Raw genomic sequence first — 23,056 nt, 5'->3', positions numbered from 1 at the left:
GGCGCCAACCGCCGACACCTTGGTGCGCATCCAGCAGCGTCTGGCCAGCTTGTCTGTCGCGCGCCCCTCCCTGCTTCCGGCACGCGGACTCCATTTCCCCGGTACGCACTCAGCTTGTTTTCTGCCCTTCTTCGCATGCTTTTCCCTCGGCTGGTCCGTCCCCCTGCCGGACTGTGGACACGCGTGGGCTAACCCTCTTGTCCGAATATCGCCACCGGTCACAGACAATACTTGCGCCGATGCATTCGCAATTCTCAACTAGAGTGTGGCACTTCTCCTTCGTCCGGATCGCCTCCCAGTTTACCCGCCTGTTGCGGATGAATGCACCTCCTCACAAAAATAAACGCCCTCCTTACTCCCCCCCAAGTCAAAAGTGCTCCCCCCTGAGTGCCCCTCCCTCCCCTCGTGATATGCCCCTTCGCGACACTACACATGCATGGATGGCTTTCAATTCGCCTGTCGTATTTCACGTTTGTCATGAGAGAGAGGGGGGCTGTCAAGGAGAGAGAACAGCCAGCACATGACTGCCTGTGCATACACCTTGTCCCTGTCCTTGTCCTGACCGACTGGCTGGCGTCTAGAGATCCTGCATGCGGGTGTCGCCGGCCGTCGTGGTGGTGGTGGCGGCGGCGGCGGCGGTGGCCTGCTTGATGCGGAGTCGGCGCTCCTTGCGCTTCTGCGCCAGATGCTGTCGGACCTTCTTGCGGATTTCGGGGGCTACGGGGGGATGGTGGTCCATCGTTGCAGAGAGTTGTACAACAGAGCACAAGAAGAGACACACATATGCAAACACACACACATGCACACACACATACATGAATGCCAGTGGAGACAAGGTCAGTGACATGGAAGCTGGACTGTGCCGCAAGGGGGGTTCACACAAAGACCAAAACCACGAGGAGACAGGCGGGCAGAGGGATGGCGGGAAGAAATACGGGCAGAGAAAAGGCACCAGAGGGGGAGGAGGGGGGGGGGGGGGGCGCACCAGGTAGGAGTTGCTCCGCCGTCAGTGGGGACCGGTTGAAGGGATCGGTCGGGTCGCTGAGGAGGTGCGTCTGAATGGTAGACCGGTCGACCACCATCCGACTGCTGGGGAGCATGACCGGATCGGTCATCAAAGCGAAGGTGATCGGGTCGAGCAAGTCTTCCGGAATGTCGGAAGAGTCGTCATACGGGCCGCTAGCCTCGGCGCCGGAGCCCATGTCCTCGGCCAGGGCCGCGCGCAAGGCCTGCACCCGGGCCGACATGCGCAAAAGCGCGTCAATCTCGTGGTCGGACTTCTGCAGGCGATTGCGCAGCAGCAGGCTGGCCGTGGTGAAATACCGCGCATCGAAGGACCGCTCATCCTTGGCCATGGCCACCAAGAAGGGATGCTTCTCATCCTCGGTCAGGAGGTCATCCTCATCCTCCTCCTCCTCCTCATCGGAGTCAGGCCCACCGGTGGGAGGCAGCACGCCGCGCAGGCTGCCATCCGCCGAGGAGGAAGCCGTCTCGAGCATGGCCGAGTCCGGGGTGTCCAAGTCCGCTGACAGATGGAGGTATGTGCTCAGCAGGACCTGCAGGAAGTTGATCGGCTTGAAGCCATACTGCTCGGGCTTGTGGACCTTGAGCTCGGTGCACTTGGGGCCGACCAACTGCGACAGGTTGTAGTTAAGCATGGCCACCAGGCGGTCGACGATCTCCGGACGAAGGAAGGGCTCGCGAATGGTGCCGGAAAGGTTGCGGAACTGCGCGACAAGGGCACACGCGCACACACACACACACATACACACACATACACCGGAGACACGAACGAGGAAAGGGCCGAACACACGGTCAACGGGCGCCTGGCTGGCAAGGTGGATGCGAGAGGGCCAAGGAGGGCCGGGGAGGACGCGAGTACGCGCGCGGATAAGTGTGCACAGGATCCCCCCCCCCCCCTCCTCCCCGAAGATGGCAGAGGCGGCAAAAAGAACAGCAATGCCCCCTGCACAGCACGCACCAGTAGCAGGGTCTGGAAGCTGAGCGACACACTGGAATACGCCCTCGACCGGATGGTGTTGATGTCAGTCTGTTCGGCAGTGGCGGAGGCGTCTTCCTCCCCCTCCGACTCCTCCTCATCGCTGGCAGGCTCGCCCTGGGCATTCGGGTCGCGGCGTGCCCGGGCAGGGGTCGCCGGCGGGGGCGGCGGTGTGCGCTGGGCCGCTGCCGCCCCCTCGGAAAAGGTGCTGGCATCAGCCCCGGGCGGGTGTTCCTGCTCGTGGGTGTGGATCTGAGCCAAGTGCCGCAGGGCCTCATCCAGCAGGAAGGTGGCGTCATTCATCAGGAGATTGACAAAGCGCACGAAAGACCCTCCCGGAGCCGACACCGAAGAGTGGGAGGTTTGGAGGAACTCCGCCAGCAGCGATTCCTGGAAGGGGTGCTTCGAGAGCGATCCATCGAGCGACGGCGCTGGGGCGGCCAGAGCCCCGGACGAGGCTGACGAAGGGGCCGCCCCGTCGGCTGTGGTGGCAGGCGTCTCGCCGGCCAGCTGCATCAGTGGCAAGGCCTCGCGCGGGAACTGCGAAGAAAAGCGCCCATTCAGCACGGCGGCCTCTTCATTGGACAGGGGAATCGTCGAGGGGACCACGGTGTTGGCCGGGTCACTGATCCACAATACATTGACCAGGCAGGCCAGTCGATAGCGGATGGAGAATTTGGTGAAGAACTGGTGCGAGGACCCGGTGTGCTCGACCTCTGCGCCGATGTGTCACATTGGGGCACAGGAGGAGGGGGGGAGAGGGCGGAAAAAAAAGAAGAAGAAGAAGAAGGCCCAAGCAGAGTGAGTGACATCGGATATTTGTGAGCAACGCCGGGGGAGGCCCCCCCCCCCCCCCCCCACCCCCCCCCCCCCATCGACCCGAGCCCATGGAGGTCCCCGGCTCCGGGAAAAGGCGGGAGGGTGGCCAGCAAAAAGGGCCAAAGAGCCAAGGATGCACCCTTGTACGCACCCTGGTAGAAGGCCATGGCCATGGGGAAGAGCCACCGACGGGCGGTGGCATTCCGCATGATTACCTGAAGGCCCATGTTGGCCGCTGGCTCCGGGTAGTGCTCCTCAACCAGAGCCCAGAAGGGGGGAAGCTGCGAGGAAGACACATGCAGCAGGGAGAAGAGGAATTCGGTGAACTTGTCCCGAAGATACGGGTTGCGAATGTGCATCGGAGCATACAGCAGCACCGTGGCCAGGGTCACCAGGAAGTCCACAGGCGGGGCAATGCCCGACAGGATGCGGAAGGGCCCCGCGTCGAAGCCACTCAGGGTCCGACACAGCACCCCCGCCGGGATGGCCGAAATGACGAAGTTGAACCAGTCAAGCACGGTTTCCAGCAGCCACTCCGGCAAGCAGCGGACCAGGTCCGATGGTGGCGTCCGAAGTGGAAGGCTGGGAGCGCCCATGCGCCAGCAGGGCGGTAGGGTGGGGTTGAAGAGCAGGAGAGAGCCCGGGCAAAAGTCAGAGAAGGGCAGGACCGGGCGGCGGCCAGGCCGACGGGCGAGGGTGAAAGGTGCGCACGTCTGAAAGCCCCCGAGGAGGCTGAGCAGCCACTTGGACGCGGTCGCCAGGAAGCGCGAGACATAGGCCGGCAAGCCGAAAGTGGCCGGCTCGGCGGCCATGGCACTCTCGCCAGCGGCCGAGAAGGGCAGCACCGCCGCCTCCAGGATGGACAGCGTCCGATAGAACATTTCCGACTGGTAGACGGCGATGGTGACATTTCGCATGGCTGCCGGGGGCAGAGCACGCAGCCGGGCGGCCAGATCCAGCGACCCCCCGGAGCCATACTCATCCTGGAGGGCCTGCAGCGCATCCTGGATCGGGCGCTGGCTATTCGGGCCGGAGTACTCCTTGTACTGGTTGAGAATCGGGATCAGGGTGCGATGGATCATGGTGAAGGTCATGAAGAAGAGTCGAGTCACGAAGGCGGGCGGTTTGTCTACCGGCGACATGGATGGACCAGAGAAAGGAAAAGAGCAAGAAGACGGAGAAGATCCCCCGGTCATGGGAAAGGGGTTAGCAACTCGGAGCCTGTGCCCGGTGTGTGTGTGTGTGGGGGGGGGGGGCGGCCTTGCGCATGTGCATAGGGGCGTGTGCTCGGCCGCACCCTTCAAATCTGGGAAAGTGCTGTCAATGTATGCCTCCACGCTGGACACCTGGGCATCGGAGGCCGCCCAGCGAGTGGCATCCTTGACCCATGGGCGCCCGGCAGGCTGGAGCCAAAACCACGGGTCCAGGAAGCGTTCCATCGGGGCCTTTAGCTGGCAGAAGGTCAACGCATCCGGGGCCAATGGAGGGAAGGGCTCATCTTCGAGGATCGGATGGCACAGGCGCAGCAGCACCGCCAGGACATTGTACGCCATGCCGAGGGAGGTCAGCCGGGCCGGGTTCACCTGGAGCTGCGTGCGACTGGCATTGGCCTGGACCACGGCCTCCAGGAAGGCCAGCATATTGTCCCGGTGGGCCTTCAGCACCAGGAACGTCAGATCATGGAGGTGGGTCTGGGGTGGTGGGACGATCAAAGACAGCCGAGCGGGTTAGGGACCATCGGGTGCAGGGTTCAACCGGCCTGGAAGCAAGTCCGCTGTGTGTGTGTGTGTGTGGGGGGGGGTGTATGGCCGCAGCAGCAACAGCAGCAGCAGCAGGTGCGCACGTGGTACTGATCGAAGCTGCGCTTGATGGACACATTGAAGTCGATGCGGTTGTAGCGGCTGGTGCTCTTGTTGAGGAAGGTCCCATACATGGACACATGTCGGATGATGGCCTCCGGACGGTGGGGAATGGGTCCGAAGAAGTAATCCAGGGCGAAGGGCTGGTTGGAGGTGGCACAGTAGGGCCATCGGGTCAGCCAGCCGGAAGGGGGGCCAGGGGGGGGGGAGCGGGGCGAAGGAGGCCACGGCGTGGATATGTGTGGACAAGCACAGGCAGGAGAGAAGAAGCAAAGCACGCACCGTGTCCTTGGGGAAGAAGGAGAACGAGAAGAAGGGACCAAGGAAGGACGCCATCTGGATGTTCAGTGAGAAAATGGAATCCTGATTGTTGAGCAGCCCCCCAGCAAGGAGCTCACGCGGCAGGCCACTGAAGATCCGATCCGTCGGAAGGAAGGACCAATTGGGCAGGGCGACCATCTATCGAGGGAGGACGGGCAAGTACGAGCCAGAGAGGGGGGCAGGGGGGGGGGGGAGATGCCAAGGGAGTCAGGCAGCCGGAGCACAGGGGCGAAGCTCATGCCAAGGGGCAGAGGAGGGGAAATCCAACAAGAAGTCATACCTTGGCAATGATGGCCGGGTGTTGGCGGACCAGGAAGACAAGGGCCCCAACAAAGCGAACCGTATCATCAAACACCTGGGTCGAGGTCTTGTGGGTGATGATGTGCTCCAGCAGGATTGGTGACCGTGAGGCCGAAGCCAGGAGCTGGGCGCCGCGGTGCAGGGCGTCGAGGGTGTGGCCGAAAATCTGCCCAGCCAGCCCCAGGACGAGGGTGCAAAGGAGGAGGCGCCCGCGCGCGCGCGCGCGCGTGTGTGTGTGTGTGTGTGTGTGTTTGTGTCAGGGGGATGGAATATTCAAGTGCCACTCGACTCCTGAGTTGGTGTGGACGACGAGGAGAAGGAAGGAGCAACAGGGCACACTCAGGCGCACATCGTCAAACATGCCATCACCCTGGGACAGGGTGTGCTCAACCAGAGCCGGGATGAAGCACGAGGGAAGCACACGCGGGTTGATGGACGAGGAAAAGGCCTCGGTCGTGGTGGTCACGGTCACCAGGATGTGCGCCAGCAGGACATCGGTCGGCAGGCTGCACCGAGGACCCGTGGTCAGCATGGATGGGAGCCCGGCAAGAGGAAAGGCAAGGGAGCCCATGCAAGCGAAGGAGACGCGCACACTTTGTCCTCGGTCACCATGAGGATGTCGTCTGATGACAGGACCAGCGAGGAGTAGGACACGGCCACCGACTTGATGGCCCCCAGGAGAGCCATGCGGAAGGGGGCGGTGGTCTACAGTTGCGTGGCATGTGCCATGCGCACGGCGGTACCCGTTTGTGCATGTTTGGGGGAAGGGGGGGGGGGGGGGGAACAACAGCCCGCCGAAGGTGCCCGGCAGCGAGGTGACGGTGGTCGGAGAAAGGGGGAGTGAGAAAGAGAAAGAGCCCAAAAGACAGCCATTCCCCGCCCTCATCCTCCATCCAGGCCCAGGAGCACCAGGCAAGAGCCCCGCACCTTGAACATGCGCGAGGACTTCTCCTCCTCCAGTGCCCGGTTGTAGATGGCCAAAATCAGACCAAAGATGTGGGTGTCCCCGGTGAAGGTGTCCAGCTGCGGACAGGACCAGGTCATCTGGTCGAAGGTGTGTAGCTCCTGCAGCACAATCGAGTGGTGCATGGTGTGCAAGAAGAAGACATCCACGCTGGCCTTCAGTAGGAGAGCCGCCTGCTCGGGGGACGAGGCCTCCTGGTAGCGCTTGTGCAAGTCATCCAGGATGAAAAGCAGCGGGTGCCGGGCGGCATCGCCGGGCGCGGTGCCCGGGGTGAAGCTCGCGTCGGCATACGGCTGCACGGGCGAGGTGACAGCAGAGCCCTGTTCCTGCGGGGCGATTCGAGCGCGCAAGGCGGGTCAACAGCATGCGAGTCAGAGGGGAGGGGGGGCGGGGGAAAGGGAAAGAGGCGAAAGGAGAGGGGCCAGGCGTCAGGCGACAAAGGACGAACGGCTAGCTTCATGGCGAAGACGCGCTCCAGCATGGGGATGGCATAGCCAAGCTCATGGTTGCGCAGCTCGTCGCCCAGGGTGGCGGGCCCGGGCGGGGGGCTTGGATCGACACGCATCGGGGCTTGGCTGGGTGCGAGCGCGGGCGACGTGGGGGCCGGGGCGGGCTCCGCACTCGGCGTCGAGTCGATGCGCTCAAGGTACGCCTGGCGCTGCAGGCGCAGCTGAGGATCGGCCATCGGGAGATGGGGTTGGCAGGCGTGGTGTCGGGATGGTAAAAATGGCGGAGGCATAGTTAGAGCACACGCGGCGATGCGGCGAGGGCGAGGAGGCCATGCGTACCGCCTCTTGCGACCGGGAGCCCGAGGCTGACGACTGGCCGGAGGGCGAGGAGGGACTCGTCGGGTCGGCCATCGGGGACGAGGGGGTGGGAGCGAGTGCGGAGGAAAATGGACGAAGGGGGAGGGAGAGTGACGAGCAAAAGAGGCGAGGAGATGCAGATAGAGTGGAGTGTGTGTGTGTGTGTGTGTGTGTGTGTGTGTGTGTGGAGAAAGGAGAAAATAGGACAGGGGGTGCGGGGAGGGAAGAGGGATGTGCCAGGCTTCGCGAATGGCGGTCCCCCAAGGAGGAGCCTCTTCTCGCCCCTGGCCCGACCGATCGCCCTTCGCACCCCTCCCCCGCCCGTCGGAAGGTGCCAGGCGTCGGGGAGGGCCTGTGCGGAAAGCCCGAAGTGAAGTGTCAGCCATGATGTCTTCCCGCACGATCGAGCCCCCCCCCCCCCCCCCGTTGCCACTTGGATGCCTGCCTCCGCAGAGGGCCAGCGGCCTTGCCCGAGGCCCGCCCCTGGCCCGCGGCCTGCTGTGTGAGAGTGACTCGTTGACAGGGGCGGGAGGGGCGGGGGGGGGGGGGGGGAGACACTGAATGCGACAAGGACGCTAGCGGGCGGCCGGTGCGACTGGGCAGCGGTGCTTAGATCCCCGCCGCTTCCCGGGGCTTTGGGAGCCCGGCATCCATGGCTCCGGGCCCGGACCCGGGTTCGCGTCGAGGAGGACTGATCTGTCGTCGCATGCTGGGCGCTGTTGGCGTTCCCCCCAGCAAGCGAGAGGCCTCCTCCCTCCGGCCCCTGGGCCGCAGGGCAGGCCGGATGGATGCCGGGGCTCTGTGCGCCGGGGCGGGCTGGCGATGGGAGCACGCCTGGGACAGGGCGTCCCGGGGCGCGGAATGCCAACTCTTTGTCCGCCCAAGTCGCTGAATTAAGCCCCTCTCTCCGGGCGGCGGGGGCGCCTGCAGCCAGACCGGACACCAACAGGGTCCCTTCGCTCTCTGGCCGTGTTCCCCTTTTTCGTCTGCCCTCCTGCAAGGGCCGAACACAATGAACAGTGATACTCCCTCCCCCACACAGGAAGCTTCCTCTGCGAGTAGCTCCCTCGCCGCCCTCGGGGCAGACGATTAATTGGCAACCGAGCAATCCCCAGACATGCGGGGACCACCTGAGTGGAGGAGACTCAGTGCATTGCGACGAGGGTGATCCCCCCCCCCCCCGCCCCACACACACGCCCTTTTGTACGCGCGCGCGCACCCCGTCCAAGCTCATTCCTCCATTCCTAGCGGGGCCCTTTTTTGAGGGCGCGGCCTGACGCGGCTCGCCGCGGGGTGTGCTCCCCCACTCCCCCCCCCCGCTACTTCCCCCTCTTCCTCGCCCGTTCCCTCCCCCCTCTCTCTTTTTCCTTGTCCCCCTCTCTCTCTCTCTCTCTCCTCCTGCTTGTCCCGTCCCTCGCCGCCTTTTGGACACCGTCTCTCGCTCGCCGCCCAGCGATCCCTCTGGCTTCGCGGAGGGGAGCATCAGATCCCCCCACTCCTTCGCCCCCCTGTGCCATGTTTCTAAAGTACGCTCCGCCTGGGGGCACCCTTGCCGTTGCCTTTCGCCGCCGGGTGCCGCCCCTTTCCCCCTCTCCCTGCCTCTTCTGACTCTGGTCCCTTTCCGGCCTCACAGGAAGCGGTCCAATACCCTGCGGACGCATAAGGCGTCACAGCCAATCCCGGCCAGTAGCCTGTCGGATGCGTCGGTATCGGTGGCCCCGATCATCCCCCCGCCATCTAGCCTACACTCGGCCGGGGGCCCGGCAACTTTCCACCCACCGGGACCGAGCTCGCAGCAGTCGGCCTTCGATCCGGGTTTCTTCCAGAGCCAAGCGGCTGGCCCGGGATCCGGGCCAGGTGCCCCTCCCGCCGGGCATTCACACCACCCGCGCCATGACGACTCGGTGCGCACTGTCACCCGCTCTCTCTCTCTCTCCCTCTCCCTCTCTCTCTCTCTCTCTCTCTCTCTCTTTCTCTCCCTCCCTTTCGCGCGCGCACACACACACTCTCCCTGACTCACTCGGTTGGCGTTCTGGCATAACCTTGCTCCTTGGCCTCCCCCCGTCGGCTGCCCTTGCTGGCGCAATAGCATCCCCCCTCGCAGCACCACCAGCAGCAACCCCCCGCTACTGAGGCCGCCCTTGTGTCGCATCCCTTTTTCTCCAACCCCAATCCTCTCCAGTCAACACACTCACAACACCAGCAGCAGCAGCAGCAGCAGCAGCAGCAGCAGCAGCAGCAGCAGCAGCAGCAGCAGCAGCAGCAGCAGCAGCAGCAGCAACAGCAGCATCACCAGCACCAGCAGCAGCACCAGCAGCAGCACCACCAGCAGCAGCAGCAAACGCCTCAGAGCAACGCCTACTCCGGGCACTACCACACCCCTCACGCCCCACCGTCTCTCCCCACCTCGACCATCACCCCGCTGGCCCTGCTCGAGCAGCAGACCGAGCCTGGACCAGGTCCGATCTTCTGCCGGGCTCCTCATGCGCATACGGTTCTCGTCAGCGGAAGCCTCCTGAGCCTGGTCACCCAGCCGAAGTATGTCGACATGCCGGAGTGGATTGCCTCCAACTTTTTCGACTTCTTCCAAAACACCAACATCATTTTGAGTGCCGTCAACGACCAGTGCACGACTAAAAGCTGCCCACTGATGATGGCCGGCGAGTGGTACGGGCTCCTCCATTTGCGGCCCCTCTCCCCCCCCCCCCCCCCGGCTCTTTAGGTGTCTCTACCGGCCCGTCCAATTGACCTTGCCTTCGCCTCCTAGCTACGAGTACCTTTGGGCCGATCCCGATCGCAAGGTTTCCCGCGTGTCGGCTCCGCAGTACATCGACTTCACCCTGACCGCCATGGCGGCCCAGCTGCAGGACCGTTCCCTCTGCCCGACGGAGGCCGGGTCCCCGGTTCCGGCCACCTTCACCTCGGCTGTGGCCCGGCCTGGACTCAAGCGCCTCCTCAGGTGCCTGGCGCACACGTACCACGCGCACTTTCCCGTGCTCCACGGCCGAGGCCTGGTGGCCCACATCAATACCCTGACCGTGCACCTGGTATGCTTCTTGCTGTACTTCGACCTGATTGAGCGCCGCGAATTGGCCCCGATTGCCCTGCTGGTGCGGGAGTTCGGCCGGGCCGGCCTCATACCGGATGCCCACTGGCGCGATCTGGTCATCAAATAGACGGGCAGCAGAGGGCCAAGGCGTTGTAAGGTAGAGTCAGAACGGGGAACGAAGGAGCAAGAGCCCGAAGAACTGACACCCACCAAGGGCCCACCCGGACCTTGCCCAGTCGGCTCCTTTGCTGGTCCCCCTTCCCGGCTGGCCTGCCCTTTCTCGGCTCTCCTCCAGCCTTCCTCCCCCTGTGGTGTCCACCTCTTCCCGAAAGTCCTGTACGGATCCCTGCGCGCCATGGGCCAATCAGTGCACATCTGGTGGGGCAGCAAGAGGAGGAGGAGGGAGGGGGGGGGAAGGTATATAGAGACATGTGTGCCTGTGTGCATGTGTGTGCGTGTTTGCACGGGAGCGCGCCGATGTACAAGCAGGCCGGAAGCAGAGAAAGGGAGTGGGGAAAAATGGATCCACGGTCTATGGAGCCCCGCCTGGGCGCAGAGCCGCGCGCAGCCAGCGCAGCAGCAACCCCGCGCCAACTTCGGCCCCGGGGGCCAGGCCAACTCCAGGCGGGATCTGGGCCAGCCCGGCAGGCCAGGGTACCTCCCGGATGAAGGTATGGTGGTTCAGAAGCTGGAAGAGAACCGCACCGCCGTGCTCGCGATCGGCCACCCGCTGGGTACCGGCTCGCAGAACTAGCACGGCCGCGGCCACGATCACCTGCGGGATGCCCCCTCCAGATGCCAGGGGCTCTGGCAATGACAGGAAGTGAACCTATGCCGGGGGCGCAGCAGTCGCCAGGAGACCAAGCAAGGGCAGGGGAAGCAGGTAAGGAGACAAAAAGAGAGAGAGAGAGAGACCGAGGGAGAGGGAGAAAGACAGAGGGACAGAGAGAAAGACAGAGGGACAGAGAGAAAGACAGGATGCGGGCAGAGGGGATGGCAGTGCCCGGGAGGGAGGAAAAGCGCACCAGCTGCGAGAACACCGTCGGCCAGAGGACAGCCAGCTGCCGGTCAGCCGGGAATGCCTGAACAAGCGCCCGGCAAATGAGGAAGAGATCCCGGCCAGCGCGCTCGGCCGGCGCCAGCGGCGCTTCCAGCCAAGCCACAGTGTCGATCACCGGCAGCCGAGCCAGGAGGTGACTTGTGGGGATGGTTGCCGATGCCTCCCCCTCGGGACAGGGAGGGCTGGCATCACCACCAGCATGTGTTCCAAGACCAGGGCGCAGAGGAAGCACCGACCCGAGCGGAGCACCGGCCGGGGCAATCAACCCCTGGCTGTCTAGCAAGCCCACGCGGCGAATGCGGGTAACGAGCTTCTCCTGCAGGATGGGCAAGGCCGCATGGAGGGACCCCACGGCGGCGGGCAGGTGCGGGCTGCACAAGCCCGGGAGCGGCTCGCCCAGGCTGAACAGCCACTGGCAGGTGGCGCTGGCCCCGCCGCCATTCGGGCGAGTCTTGGCCCCATGGGCGGCCGCCGCGTGGAAGACCTCCTCCAGGAGCTCGCCAGACCCGGACAAGTATGCCGCGTCGGCGCCGGCCGAGTCCAGCAAGAAGACAATGCGATTCCAGAAGGCCGTCTCGTCAGCCGGCTCCGGGCTCAGGCCTGTCGGATGGTGGAACGGGCTGAGGGCCTCCCACCAGCGCCCGGTCGGGTGGGCCATCACCGAGGCCAGCGGGACGATGCGCTTCCAGGCCGGCAGTGAGAGCCGTGCCACGGAATCCGCCGCGTCGCTGCCCGGCATGTCGGCCATCGGCGAGAAGGGCACACTCAGGAAGAAGTGCCTCGACCGGAAGAAGTCCCACACCTCTCGGCTCCAGACCCTACGTGGGGCGGAGTGCAAAGGCGGTAGTCAGCAGGGCGAATGGGCGGAGGGCATGGCGAAGAACAGGGAGAGGGGCGGGGGCGGGGGTAGGACAAAGGCAAGCAAGGTAAACGCCGACTCGGGCACGGAGGCAGCCACACCAGCTGAAGGGCCGACGCACTGCGACAGGTAAGACACCCGGCTGATGGATGACAGCAGGGAAACCACTGCATGGCCATGGGGCGAGGCGAGCTGCAGCGCCGGGGCGCTGCGGTAGCGCAGCGCCAGGGACCGATGCGCGGCGGTCATTCGCCGAGGAACGCCCAGCAGGCCGCCGGGTCCGGCGGACTCGGGTCCGGTGGGCTCGGCCCCGGCGAACCCCTGGTTCGGCCCATGGTCGCCGCCTTCATGCCACACCGCCCGTAGGTAGCCAGGAAGGATGCAATTTTGCACCAGGTCCGCCGTCAAGTCGGCCACCTTGGACGGGTCGTCCAACACCAAGCGCGAGATGGCCGGCAGCTCGTTGGCCAGGCAGAAGAGGATCTGCACCGGGCCGAGGCCATGCCGGAGGCCGGGGGTGGCGAGGGGGTGGCAGGCCGGTGACCGGAAAGCAGCACCATAGCCGGAGGAGAGTCAGTAAGAGGCCAAAGGCAGGGCCCACGCGCGCAAGTGCCGAAATCCCACCCGAGGCCACATACCGCCGTCTGGATGGCGCCCTCGCGTTCGACCGCACAGCGCGAGGCCACGGCCACGCCGTGCGCCCCGAAGAAGAAGGTTGCCTCGGCCAGCTGCTCGGGACTGAGGGTCGAGTGGCCAATGGCCGGCCGATGGGGATCACCCTCAAGGTGCGGCCCATCGGGCACCGGCGAGGGCGGCCGAGAGGGGACCCCGGCCGTCGGACCTGCCAAGGCAGGCTCCCCCTCGCCAGCTGCCAGGCCGTGTAAATTGGCCGAGCTGGGGAAAAGACGCCGGCGGAGCCAGCTAACGCGGTCATTCCGTCGGCAAGCCAACGTCACCAGGGCCTCCAGGCAGGCCTGATAGGGGTCTGAGATGAGGGTGGCCAAGCGCCGGCCGGAGCCGGCACCAACACCAGCACCGGCACCGGCGCCTGCACCAGGCAGGCCCTTCTCCATGGATGCTGGAGCGCCGGCACTGCTGGACGGGATGCCAGCAGGGCCGGCCGGGGTATCGGCGGCATCGGCGCCCGGCGTCGCAACCCCGGCGGGGTCATCATCGCCAGAGGCGCCCGAGTCGGCTCCTTGATTCAGCCCGGCGGCACCGCACACGTCGGATGGCAGATCATCCGCCGGCCAGCCGGACGCCGGGCCTGGTCGATTTGCCCCGAGGGGCCCGGCGCCGGCGGGAAGGCACGTACCATCCGGACAGCGGCCGCCGCCTCGGGCACCGCGCCAGGCGTCCAGTTGCGACAGTGGCCGAGCGCCGGCGATGGGCTCGCCCGGTCGGCGGGATCCATCGGGCCCCGGAGGCAGTGTGCCGGCCGCGGCGAAGAGTGCCAGCTCCACCGGCACCGCCGCATCCCACTCACGCGCCAGCCGATGGACACCCGAGAGGAAGGACAGCCAGCAGGCCAGGGCCAAACGCGGCCGATGGTCCAACTGCCCGGCCTCCAGACACAGGGCCTCAATGGCAGCCGGCCCGGTGGCGAGTGCCCCGGCGGCAGTGCTCGGATTCCGGCGTCGGCGCAAGATCGCCGTGTCCACCGGCCGCTGTGCCGCCTCGGCCAGGTCCATGCTCAAAGTCTGCACCACAAGGAGCAAGGCCCCCAGGCCCGAGGTATCGGGCCCCAGCCGGCCGAAGGGGCCGAGACCACTGGTGGCCATCCCGCCGCGGCCACGCAGACGACCCGGCTCCCGAAGCAGCATCGCCACTTCCACCGGGGCGGCCTCCAGTGGCCGGGCCAGGTATTCCAGCGGCAGACTGTACCCGGGGAAGGCCTGGCGCAGGGGATGGCCCCGGGCCAACACCGCCAACGAGGACAGATGACTGCACAGGGCCACCAGGGCACTGATGATCTCGGTAGCCAGAGCCTCATCCCAGCCGGGCCCCGGGGCATCGGGCTTGTCGCCCAGGGCGTCGGCCACGCCGGCCGAGGCTGGCACCGGGCCCGAGGTGGTCAGGCCCCGATCCGAGCCCGGAGATCCGGCCAGGGCATCCGACCGTGGCTCGGCCGGGCCGGCCGAGCCCACCGGCAGGAGAAGACTCTGCCGGAGGAGGAGCAGCAGCGTGCCCACACCCTCGACCAGCGGACCAAAGAGAGACCCAAACCCAAGGGCCCGGCCACATGCATGCGGCCGACCATCGGTCACTGGGGCCATGCTCGTCAGCCAGCAGAGAATCCAACTGTGCGCCCGGGTGGCCGGGTCGCAAATGAAATCCTCCGGCAGCCGAGCAGCCTGCTCCACCGGGGGCCGGAGGGCGGCCACCAGGAGCCGCGCACGCATGTTCAATGTCAAAGACCGGAGTAGCAACTGCCCATCCACCGCCAGCAGCCCGGCGAGGGTGAAGAGCACGCGTCGCCGGGCCGGGGCCTGTTGCGCCGGGATCGACAACATGAAGAAGGGAACCAAGTCCAGGATGCTTTGGAGGGTGGGCGGAGGAGGGGGCGAAAAAGGGAAATGGGGGGGGGGGGGAGGGTATGTGAGTGGGTAGGAATGACCGAGAGAGAGAGAGAGAGAGCTAGAGCGAGAGACCATCATGCCAGCCGGGCCAGAGCCAGGGCAGCCGGGAGGAAGCGAAAAGGGGAGCAGCAGAGGCCAACGCACAGGCCCAGGTGCTGGGAGAAGACCGCCTGCCGGCCAGGGTCCAAAGTCCGAGGAGGGGCCGGGCGCCCGGCGAAGGCACCCTCCAAAAGCGTGCACAGGCCCCCGAGGAAGTCCCCCGCGTCGGACACATGGTCCGACAACCGGCCCACCCGGTCGGCCCAGGCCAGGGCGATGATGGCGTCAAAGGGGGAGCCCCGGCCGGCCAGGTCCAGCGGGCCTCCGGTGCCGGGCGAGCCGCCCGACCGCCGGGCCGGCCCATGCAGCTGGCCGCCGATCCGATGCAGCAATGACATGGTCCGCACTGCCAGGACCAAAACCAGCCCGGGACTTGTGGCAAAGATGAAGCACATGGGGTCAGGCTCGGGCCGGGCAAATGGCCACCAGGAGACAGGCACCAGAGGCGAGAAGCAACGCAAAGGCAAATAAAGCAAAGGCAAGGGAAGAAGGACACTCACCCACTGACATCGCCCCCAGACAGGGAGCATGCCCGCAGGAGATCCAACAACCCCTGGACATCGGCCCCGAGGGTCACCTCCACTGGGGCAATATGGGTCAGGCTCATTTGGTGTGCTGCCACCAGGCGCCCCTCGATGAGCAGTAGCAAGGCGCTCCAGAGGGCCCGCTGAAGCAGGCACCGGCTGAGCAGCGCCGGGCAGGGGGCTTCCCCGGCGCGCACGGCCGCGAAGAAGGCCGCCCCCGGGCCGGTCAGTACCCGGCGCACCACCGAACACACGGACAGGAAGTACCACAGTGGCAGGGTGGACCCGGTGTCGGTCACCGGGCCCGGCAAGCGGCCATGCAACTTGCCGGGCGCCCGCGCCGGAAGCAAGTCCACCAGTTGCAGGTGCAGCACCAGGTGCGACGCAAGAAGCCGGTCATCCTCGGCGCCACCGGGCCCGGCCCCCTGGGTGACGGCCGCTTGCGACACGGCAAACGACGATGCCAGGGCCTTGAGCGAGCGCACGGCCAACAGACGACGGCTGGTGGCCGGCACGCTGGAAGCCCGGGAGCCGGAGGTACCATGAGGGCTACGGCCGGAAGTCAAGGCCAGCAGGCGCCGGAGAGCCTCACTGGCAGCCAGCTGTACACCGGCCGGGATGCGCGGCGCCTCTCCGCCATCTGAGTGCGCCGCATCCTCCGCCCCAGGCGTCGGGGAGAGGAAAAAGGTGAGACTGGCCCATGGAAGAGGGGAAGGAGAGCCGAATGCAGAGCCGGACGGAGGGAGGGAGGGGGGGGGGGGGGGGAGGGGGGACGGAGGATCAGCCACCGAGTGAAAGGGCCAGCCCAGCACAGAATAGTACAAGCAGCGGGCTCAGCAGGCCGACAGCGGCGGAAAGGGCACACAAGGACAGGCAAGCAAGCAGCAGGCGGCACACACGCACCGCCAGAGACACTCCACCACCTGGTCGAAGAGTACCGCGTCCGGGCCGAGGGAGGACCCATGCTCGGAGGGAACCCCAGCGCGTAGTTGTGCCACAGTTCCTCGGCCTCGACGGTCGCAGGCAAGCAGCCATCCCAGGAGGTCCAGCGAGAAGGCCGCTCGAGCCGTGTCAATTTGCCCGCCGCCAGGGCCAGCCCCGGGCCCGGGAGCCGAGCTAAGTAGCACCTCACAGATGGTCCCCATCACGCTGAAAGGATGAGAGTGTCAGAGGGCGAAGGGCGACAAGTGTGGATTGCCATGTGCCTCGTGCCGGCACAGTTGTCCGTGTGTGTGTGTGTGTGTGTGTGTGTGTGTGTGTGTGTGTGTGTGTGTGTGTGTGTGTGTGGGTGTGGGTGTGGGTGTGGGTATGTGTGTGTGGGTGTGGGTGGGTGGGTGGACTTGCGCGCGCGCGCGCACGCATATGTGCAGGACCCAAGGAGGTCGGATTGTGGAAGAGAGAAGCGGACACATGTCCCAACACAGGGCCAAGTGCCCCGCCATACGTCACGTACCTGTGTTGAAGCAGGGCCGCCGGGTGGGTGAGCTGCCCGAACAGGAAGCGGTCCAGCGTATCGGCACAGATCTGCCGCTCGGAGAAGTGTCGGGGATCCGCGGCCGGGGGGCCGTCCCCGCCAGCCGGGCCCGGCGGGCAGCACACGCACGGACACCCGCGAGCGGTGCCAGCCAGCAGGAAGAGACACTGCGCCGGCATCGGCAAGGCCAGGCTGTCCGCGTGGCTTGTGCGATCTGGCGCCAGGAAATCCAGGAACCGACACAGCCGCAGGTGGGCCAGCGAGACAAAATGCCCCCCAGGTCCCGAGCATGCGGCCTCCATCGAGAAGAGGTCGATCAGCTCCCGGTCCAAGGCCGAGGCAAGGAGGCCCCCGGCCGCCGGCTGGTCCAGTCCGACCAGGGCCCGGTGAGTGTCAACCAACTGCAGCGATGCAACCACCTCGCCGGCCATCAGCTCCACCTGGGCGGCCTCGCCACCCGCTCCAAATAGAGGCCAACACTGTGAACATGCCGTCGGCGGCCGCCGGTGGTCAGTGCCATGCAGTCAAGTCGAAGCATGATGGGCCCGCCCAAGGACAGGGGAAGATCCGCGTACCGTTCGGACCAGGGCTCGGACCAGATTCTCCGATAGCACCGTGGCCGGCATATCACCGATGGCCACCGAGCAGGCCGGCTGCCGAGTGGCCACAAAGCGCAAGATCCACAAGCGCAGCAAAAGCCGCGGGTCGGCCCCATGCTCCGTGTCAAGCGGGTTGCCGGGGCTCTCCCAAGTGCCGGGTGCCTGGAGGAAATCCAACATCACAGCCAGCAGGCATCGCTCGGCCGACCCGCCCACATGGCAGAAGGCACAACCGCCGGAGGAGCTTGGGACCGTGGACATGCGCACGGCCGCCAGCAGGAAATTCATCATACTCGCGCAAAAGCCCCTCTTGGTGGCCAGATCCGCATGCCGGCCAAGCAGGTGTCCGGTGGCGAGCACCAGCCGCCGGGCCAAAGACGCCGGCAGTGGATCACGACCTGGAAGGCCAGACTGACCCCCGGGCGGCGCCGGGACAGCGGCTTCCACACCTCGCCGGGCCAGGAACCCCAGCAGCCTGAGCAAGTCCAATCCTTCAGGACTGAGGTCGGTACTCTCGGCCAGCTAAGACGGGGCAAGGACACAAAGGGGAATGGAAGCGAGGCAACCAGGTGAGTGGGCGTGTGTGACATCCCGGCGTGACGGATGGCAATAGAGACAGATGGGCCGAGACCCGCATGCGGAGAGGAGCGTGCGTGCGTGCGCGCGCGCACCATGGCCAAGACACCAGCCACGAAGTCCAACAGGGTCAGGAGGAAATTCTGGTCGTCGCGTCCGGTGGCACCGTGCGGTGCGAGAATGTCCGCCAAGAAGAGCAAATCTAGACAGGTCTGGCGAAGCTGCTCCAGCCCCTCGGGACCAGGGGCCAGCGGAGGCAATCCCAGCGCCGCGGGCCAGCCAACATGCAAGGCCAGCCGGGTGAGCATGCCGCCAAGGGCCAGACGACCATGCATCTGGGCCGGAGACCGATGCGTCAGCAGGTGCAAGAGCGATGTGAAGGGTTGAGGGGGGGGGGGGGGGGGGGGGGGGGGGGCGTGTGGTGAGGACAGCGTGAGCCGATGCGGGCGCGTACCAGCTCCCAGGAATAGCTCAGTGCGGTCGGATCGGCCGGTGTACAGTGAACACGGAGGCTGCGTGTGAGCGCCGGGGCCTCAGCCACCAGGGCCGAGAGGCACACCCGCTGAACGGACTTCTCGAAGGGCGACTCAACGGCGGACCCCGAAGCGAGGGCCGCTTCTTGGACCGGGGAGTCCGGCTGCTGCTGCTGCTGCAGCTGCTGCTGCTGGCGCTGCAGCTGCTGCGGCGCCAAGGAGGGAAGGAAGGACAGCAACAGGGCGAGACGAGCCCGAGCCGCGGGCGAGGCGAGGCGCTACATGGGGCAGAGCCGGACCTCGGCTGTCAGGTACGGCCAGGTGAAATGGGCGTGAAGCGACAAGTGTGTGTGTGTGTGGGGGGGGGGGGGCAGAAGACAGAAAAGAGGCGGAGCAATGGGCCACGCACCCGCAGAAGCAAGGCCACCAGCTGGCCACCACAGGGGCCCGGGGGGGATCGATGCTCGGCCCCCGGCCCGGCGGCACAGTGTGCACAGGAGTCCAGCCAGGTGAATAGCCGCCGGAAGAGGGCCAAACTATCGGGAGGAAGGGTGACAGCCGGGGAGGCGCCTACTTCCCAACAGATGGCAGCCCCGCGGATGCACTCGGCCGACACGGGCCGATCGAATAGCGGGTCGCCAGGGGTGAGTTGCCCCGGGCCACCGGGGCTGGGGTCGCCGCGCCCGGTGACCACACGCCACAGGGTGAAGTCCGCCGGGGGGCGATCGTCCCAGCGAAAGGCTTGGCCCTTGTCCAGGGACCGGGCTGGCTGGAAGCAGCACAGGACCGCGCTGTTGAAAAGGGCAAAGCACTCATACAGGACGCCGGCCACCGCGCAGGCAGCCAGCTCCAGCCACCCCGTCTCGGCTCTCTCGGGACTGGGTGTGCCCAGGCCCCCAGAGGCCCGAGCACCACAGAGGCAGCATGGAGGGAGGGAAAATGTCGACGCGAGGGAAGAGACAGCCGGAGGAGGGACAAGGGGGAAGGGGAGGGGGTTAAATGCAGTCGAACCAGGGAAAATAACATGGTGGTGTGGATGAGGGGACAACACCAACACGAAGACACAAACACACACACACACACATGCGTGTGTGTACGCGCGCAACGCGCGGGCTTGCGAGCGCACCCCTGACCGTGGCAGTCCCACGGCAGCTTGTCACACATGAGGTCCAATGCGGCGCGGGTGACGAGAGACGCATCGTCCCCGACCGGGCGAGACATCACCGGGGGCGGAGCCTTCAGACGCCCGGCCGGGCCGACATCCGGATTGCGGTACCCGTGGACAGACCCGCGCGGGGCGGCCGCCAAGCTCGGCCACTCGGTCAAGCTCAGCATGGACGCCAAATCGGCCGGCGGCCGGGCCGCAGCGCGAAGATGCGCGTGCACCTGCCCGGCGGCCGCCGGCGGCAGAACATAGCACGTGAAGCCGATGGCCGAGTGGGGCACCGACCCCAGGAGGGCAGTCTTGACGGCGGTTAACAGGGCACCTCGGGCAGGTTCAGACATCGGAAGTGGCTTGGTGGCCTCGGGCAATTGCTCCCTCAGGAAGGTCAGCCCGGCAAGGCGGAGGGCGCCGGCACCGGCTCCACCCGATCCCGGGCCCGCTCCATGTGGCGCAGCCACCCAGGCCGCCCCGGCTGGCAGACAGCCACACAGGCCGCCAGCCGGCCCGGGCGCATGGGTGTCATGTACGGCAGGCAGCAGCCGCGGCCCGAGGGGCAGCCCGGACGCCGGGCCCGGGCCAATATCAACAATGGCCCGACTGACCGACCGAACCAGGAGATCCAGCTGGCGATCTTGCTCCGCCAGGCCGGCGCCCCCGGTGTCCGGCGAAGAAAAGTGCGCCTCGACCTCGGCCTGCGCGGCCACAAGCGACAGCAGGATCCCTGAGGACAGGTCCCCGAGCGAGGCGGGGGCCGGTGCATCCCCGGCCCCTGGGGCCGGATGGTGATGCATGCTGGTCGAGGCCCCGAGAGGTGGGGAGTCGGAGCTGGCCAGGGCCGAGAGGGTCGGCGAGTCGGCCAGCAGGGTGGCAGCCGTCGAGGAGGAGCCGGTCGCCGGCCCGGCGGTTGCCGCGGCAGCCGGCGCTCCGGCCGCGTCTTCGCCAACGAGGTCGTCTTCCAGAAGCCCCGGCAACAGGGCCAGGGTCAGGGCGACCGAGGCAGCCTGCAGCGCCGCCGCCCCGATCGGCACCAGCACCAGGCCGCCAGACGTGTCGGAGGGGGCCTCCGCCGTGGGGGAAGTCGTCGCCATTGGCCCGGCATTCGCGGGGAGCCGGGTGCGCAGGTAGACCGATCGACTTGCACGCACGGCCGAGCCCAAGATCCGCACCAACTGCGGCCGAATGTGGGCCGCCACGCCGCCATACCCCCCGCCGCCGCCGTAGGCCGGGCTGCCGGCCTGCTGCAGGTGCGGATCGCTATGGCGGCCAAGGACCTGGCCCACGCCGGCCAGCAATGTGCCTGGCAGGGCCGAGGTGAGCCGATCCCGCGGCACCAGCCCGGCCAACTCGCGGACCGAGGGGAGGAAGCGCGCTCCGGCCGGGGCCCCGGATGAGGGGGCCCCGGCGCCGGGCTGCGGCGCGCCGGCCGTCAACGTGGTCACCAACAAGCCGGACAGACAGACATCGAGGTCGCGCGCCAGACGAATGGGCTACGCCATGAGGGGGGGAGGGGGGGGTGCCGGAGCAACAGCGGACAGAGGAATGAAGCGCAGGGGAGGTACGGGGGGGGGGTGGGGGGGGGAGAGAGGTGAACACCAATCGGCAGACGCAAAAGGACCGCCGGCAAAGGGGAGCCAGCCAACACGCACGCCAATGAGGCTGAAGAGGCTCTGGTAAGCGGCCAAAGCCTCGAGATGAACGCCACTCGGCAGGGCCGGGTGCAGACACTGGGCTAGGCGTCGGGCCAGGCCCACCGGGTCCGGGACCGGCGCGCCAGGGTATGCCGGCCGGGTTGAATCCACCCCGCCGTTGGCCACCGAGGGCAGGGCCCCCTCGCCGCTGGAAGAGGAGGAGGCAGTCGGGGCGGAGGAAGCCCCGCCGCCGGGCGCCGCCGCCCCCGGTGGCCGGAGGGACAGCCAGCCGGCGGGGGCTCCGGAGCCCGGGTCCAGGTCCAGGCCCAGATCGCTCTCCTCACTGAGGAGGGCATGGGTCGAATGGCGACGCGCCGGGTCCAGCACCAGCAGCAGATCCCCGGCCGCGGGCAGGAGATCCCCGGCCATGGTGCAGCCGCGAGCGGCGACCGATTGCTGGAAGGCACGCAGCAGCCGGCTCAGGCGCCGGACGAAGGCCGACAGATCGGCCCACTCGCGTGCCGTGTCAAATGCCGCCAGGGTTTTCTGGAGCCCGGCCGCAAAGGCGCGATACTCGCTGTCCGGCGCCCAGTAGGCTGGATGGACGTGTGGTCAGAGTGCATGAGAGGTGGCCGGGAGGCCGGGAGGCCGGGAGGGGGGGGGGAGGGGGGGGAGGCAGACAGGCAAGCACGCACCGGCATCGTGTGTGGTGATGGGCGCAAAGGCACCCCCGACATCCGGCAGGGAGGACATGGCCAGCACCTGGACCGGGGGCACCGGCAGTGAGTCCATCATGGGATGGGAGCCTCCCTGGGGATCGCCAGGGCAGGGCAGGGGGCGGGCACCTCGCCGAGCGAGAAGGCCAGGGGGAGGAGGGGAGACAGCAAGGAGAAGGGGGGGGGGATGTGGAAGAGGGAGGGGGATGTGGAAGAGGGAGGGCTGCGAGGGAGAGGGAGGGGGAGGAAGGGATAGACAGATGAGCGGACAACCACCGGCGGGAGAGACGGGGTGGGGGGGGGGGGGGGGGAGATCTAGATCGCATCCACTATCTGGGTCGCCAGCCTGGCGCCTCTATTTGATGGGCGGGTGTGGGGAGGGATGCGCATGAAAGCCCTTGCTGGCAAAGTGGGCCCCTGCCGGCTTCGGCAGCTCCCTTCTCTCGAAGTGGCTTCTCATGTTAGTCGGTTCTCCAGGCCGATCCGTCTCTGGTGGCTTGAATGGGGGGGGCTCCCCGGGCTTCGCAGGCAAGAGCAGCTGGGGGCTGCCTCGGGGGCGGCTGCTGCAAAAAGGGAAAATATTTACGCGTTACAATATTGGCTGGTCCTCTTTTTCCGCCACAACGCGGGAGGACCATTTTCAGGAAGTGTCATTGGCGGGTGGGGCCCGAGATCACGCGCAAAAATGCAGGTCACACGCCCGCTGGGATGAAACACTATTCCGCGGTTCTTGTCCTGGACACCAGCCAGGGTGGTGGGACACAATGCCTCGCACCCCCGCCCTAGTCCCGGTCCCGGTTCCGGCCCCGGCTCGCGCTCTTGTCCCGGGAGACCCCCGGCACGGCGTTCCTCGTCCTCGGTCTCTCATGGGCGGGGGCGCGCCGCTGTCGGATGGCGGGGGCATGTGGCCCGCGGCAGGGAGGAGTATCTGCCCGCGGCTGGTGTTTTATCGTGCTGTTCTGGTGTCGATGTACACGCATGTGGACAGCAAGCCTGCTTGCGTGTCAGTGATTACCGGCAACGTTCCAAGGACGGTGGCGTGCTCCTCGGCCCGGCTGATTGGGCCATGCCCCACTCGCGTGCGGCGCCCCGTCGGCGCGCCCCGGCCAGACGCCAGTCGACTGGCATCACTCTGTGTGTGCGTATGTGTGCGCGCATGTGTGTATGTGTGCGTGCGTGCGTGCGAG

The 23,056-nt window shown here is 66.8% G+C and overlaps 5 protein-coding genes across 6 annotated transcripts in view; 3 read left to right on the top strand and 2 right to left on the bottom strand.

Moving 5' to 3' along the window:
* Positions 1–192, top strand: part of H696_05225 (hypothetical protein) — a gene marked incomplete at its 3' end in the record, with an annotated part of 3,727 nt that extends 3,535 nt beyond the window's left edge. Inside the window, exon 3 of the mRNA XM_009499086.1 lies at positions 114–192. Within this exon, the coding sequence (XP_009497361.1) occupies positions 114–192 (79 nt within the window). The remainder of the gene's footprint in view (positions 1–113) is intronic.
* A 385-nt stretch (positions 193–577) lies between these two features.
* H696_05224 (hypothetical protein) lies at positions 578–7,238 on the bottom strand (the record flags this gene model as incomplete). The annotated part of the gene is made up of 14 exons (XM_009499085.1): positions 7,051–7,238; positions 6,711–6,932; positions 6,226–6,588; positions 5,891–6,003; positions 5,648–5,804; positions 5,279–5,464; positions 4,960–5,136; positions 4,662–4,820; positions 4,116–4,509; positions 3,530–3,947; positions 2,970–3,400; positions 1,982–2,715; positions 986–1,727; positions 578–717 (listed from the first exon to the last, which is right to left on the bottom strand). Exons 1-14 carry the CDS (start codon positions 7,120–7,122, stop codon positions 578–580), a joined length of 4,308 nt encoding a protein of 1,435 aa, XP_009497360.1. The 5' UTR covers positions 7,123–7,238.
* Positions 7,239–8,447: 1,209 nt separating this feature from the next.
* Positions 8,448–10,542, top strand: H696_05223 (hypothetical protein). The gene is made up of 4 exons (XM_009499084.1): positions 8,448–8,594; positions 8,702–8,972; positions 9,158–9,735; positions 9,836–10,542. Exons 1-4 carry the CDS (start codon positions 8,584–8,586, stop codon positions 10,242–10,244), a joined length of 1,269 nt encoding a protein of 422 aa, XP_009497359.1. The 5' UTR covers positions 8,448–8,583; the 3' UTR covers positions 10,245–10,542.
* On the bottom strand, positions 10,519–22,156 carry H696_05222. 2 transcript variants are annotated; one of them, XM_009499082.1, is made up of 15 exons: positions 21,849–22,156; positions 21,172–21,749; positions 19,487–21,012; positions 18,770–19,238; positions 18,342–18,638; positions 17,983–18,222; positions 17,288–17,833; positions 16,692–17,191; positions 16,142–16,387; positions 15,215–15,931; positions 14,760–15,086; positions 12,675–14,574; positions 12,158–12,519; positions 11,143–11,995; positions 10,519–10,946 (listed from the first exon to the last, which is right to left on the bottom strand). In XM_009499082.1, the coding sequence occupies exons 1-15, from the start codon at positions 21,946–21,948 to the stop codon at positions 10,650–10,652; spliced, it is 8,958 nt and encodes a 2,985-aa protein (XP_009497357.1). In that variant the 5' UTR covers positions 21,949–22,156; the 3' UTR covers positions 10,519–10,649. The 2 variants fall into 2 exon arrangements, with proteins under 2 accessions (XP_009497357.1, XP_009497358.1); XM_009499083.1 differs by having other exon boundaries at positions 12,158–14,574.
* A 779-nt stretch (positions 22,157–22,935) lies between these two features.
* Positions 22,936–23,056, top strand: part of H696_05221 (50S ribosomal protein L2) — a gene marked incomplete at its 5' end in the record, with an annotated part of 2,314 nt that continues 2,193 nt past the window's right edge. The window contains one exon of the mRNA XM_009499081.1: positions 22,936–23,007. Within this exon, the coding sequence (XP_009497356.1) occupies positions 22,936–23,007 (72 nt within the window). The remainder of the gene's footprint in view (positions 23,008–23,056) is intronic.

This window comes from Fonticula alba, assembly GCF_000388065.1.
Source record: "Fonticula alba strain ATCC 38817 unplaced genomic scaffold supercont2.9, whole genome shotgun sequence".
Classification (NCBI taxonomy): domain Eukaryota; order Rotosphaerida; family Fonticulaceae; genus Fonticula; species Fonticula alba.
The sequence above is the reverse complement of the archived record's forward strand: the minus strand, read 5'-3'. Positions and strand labels throughout refer to the sequence as shown.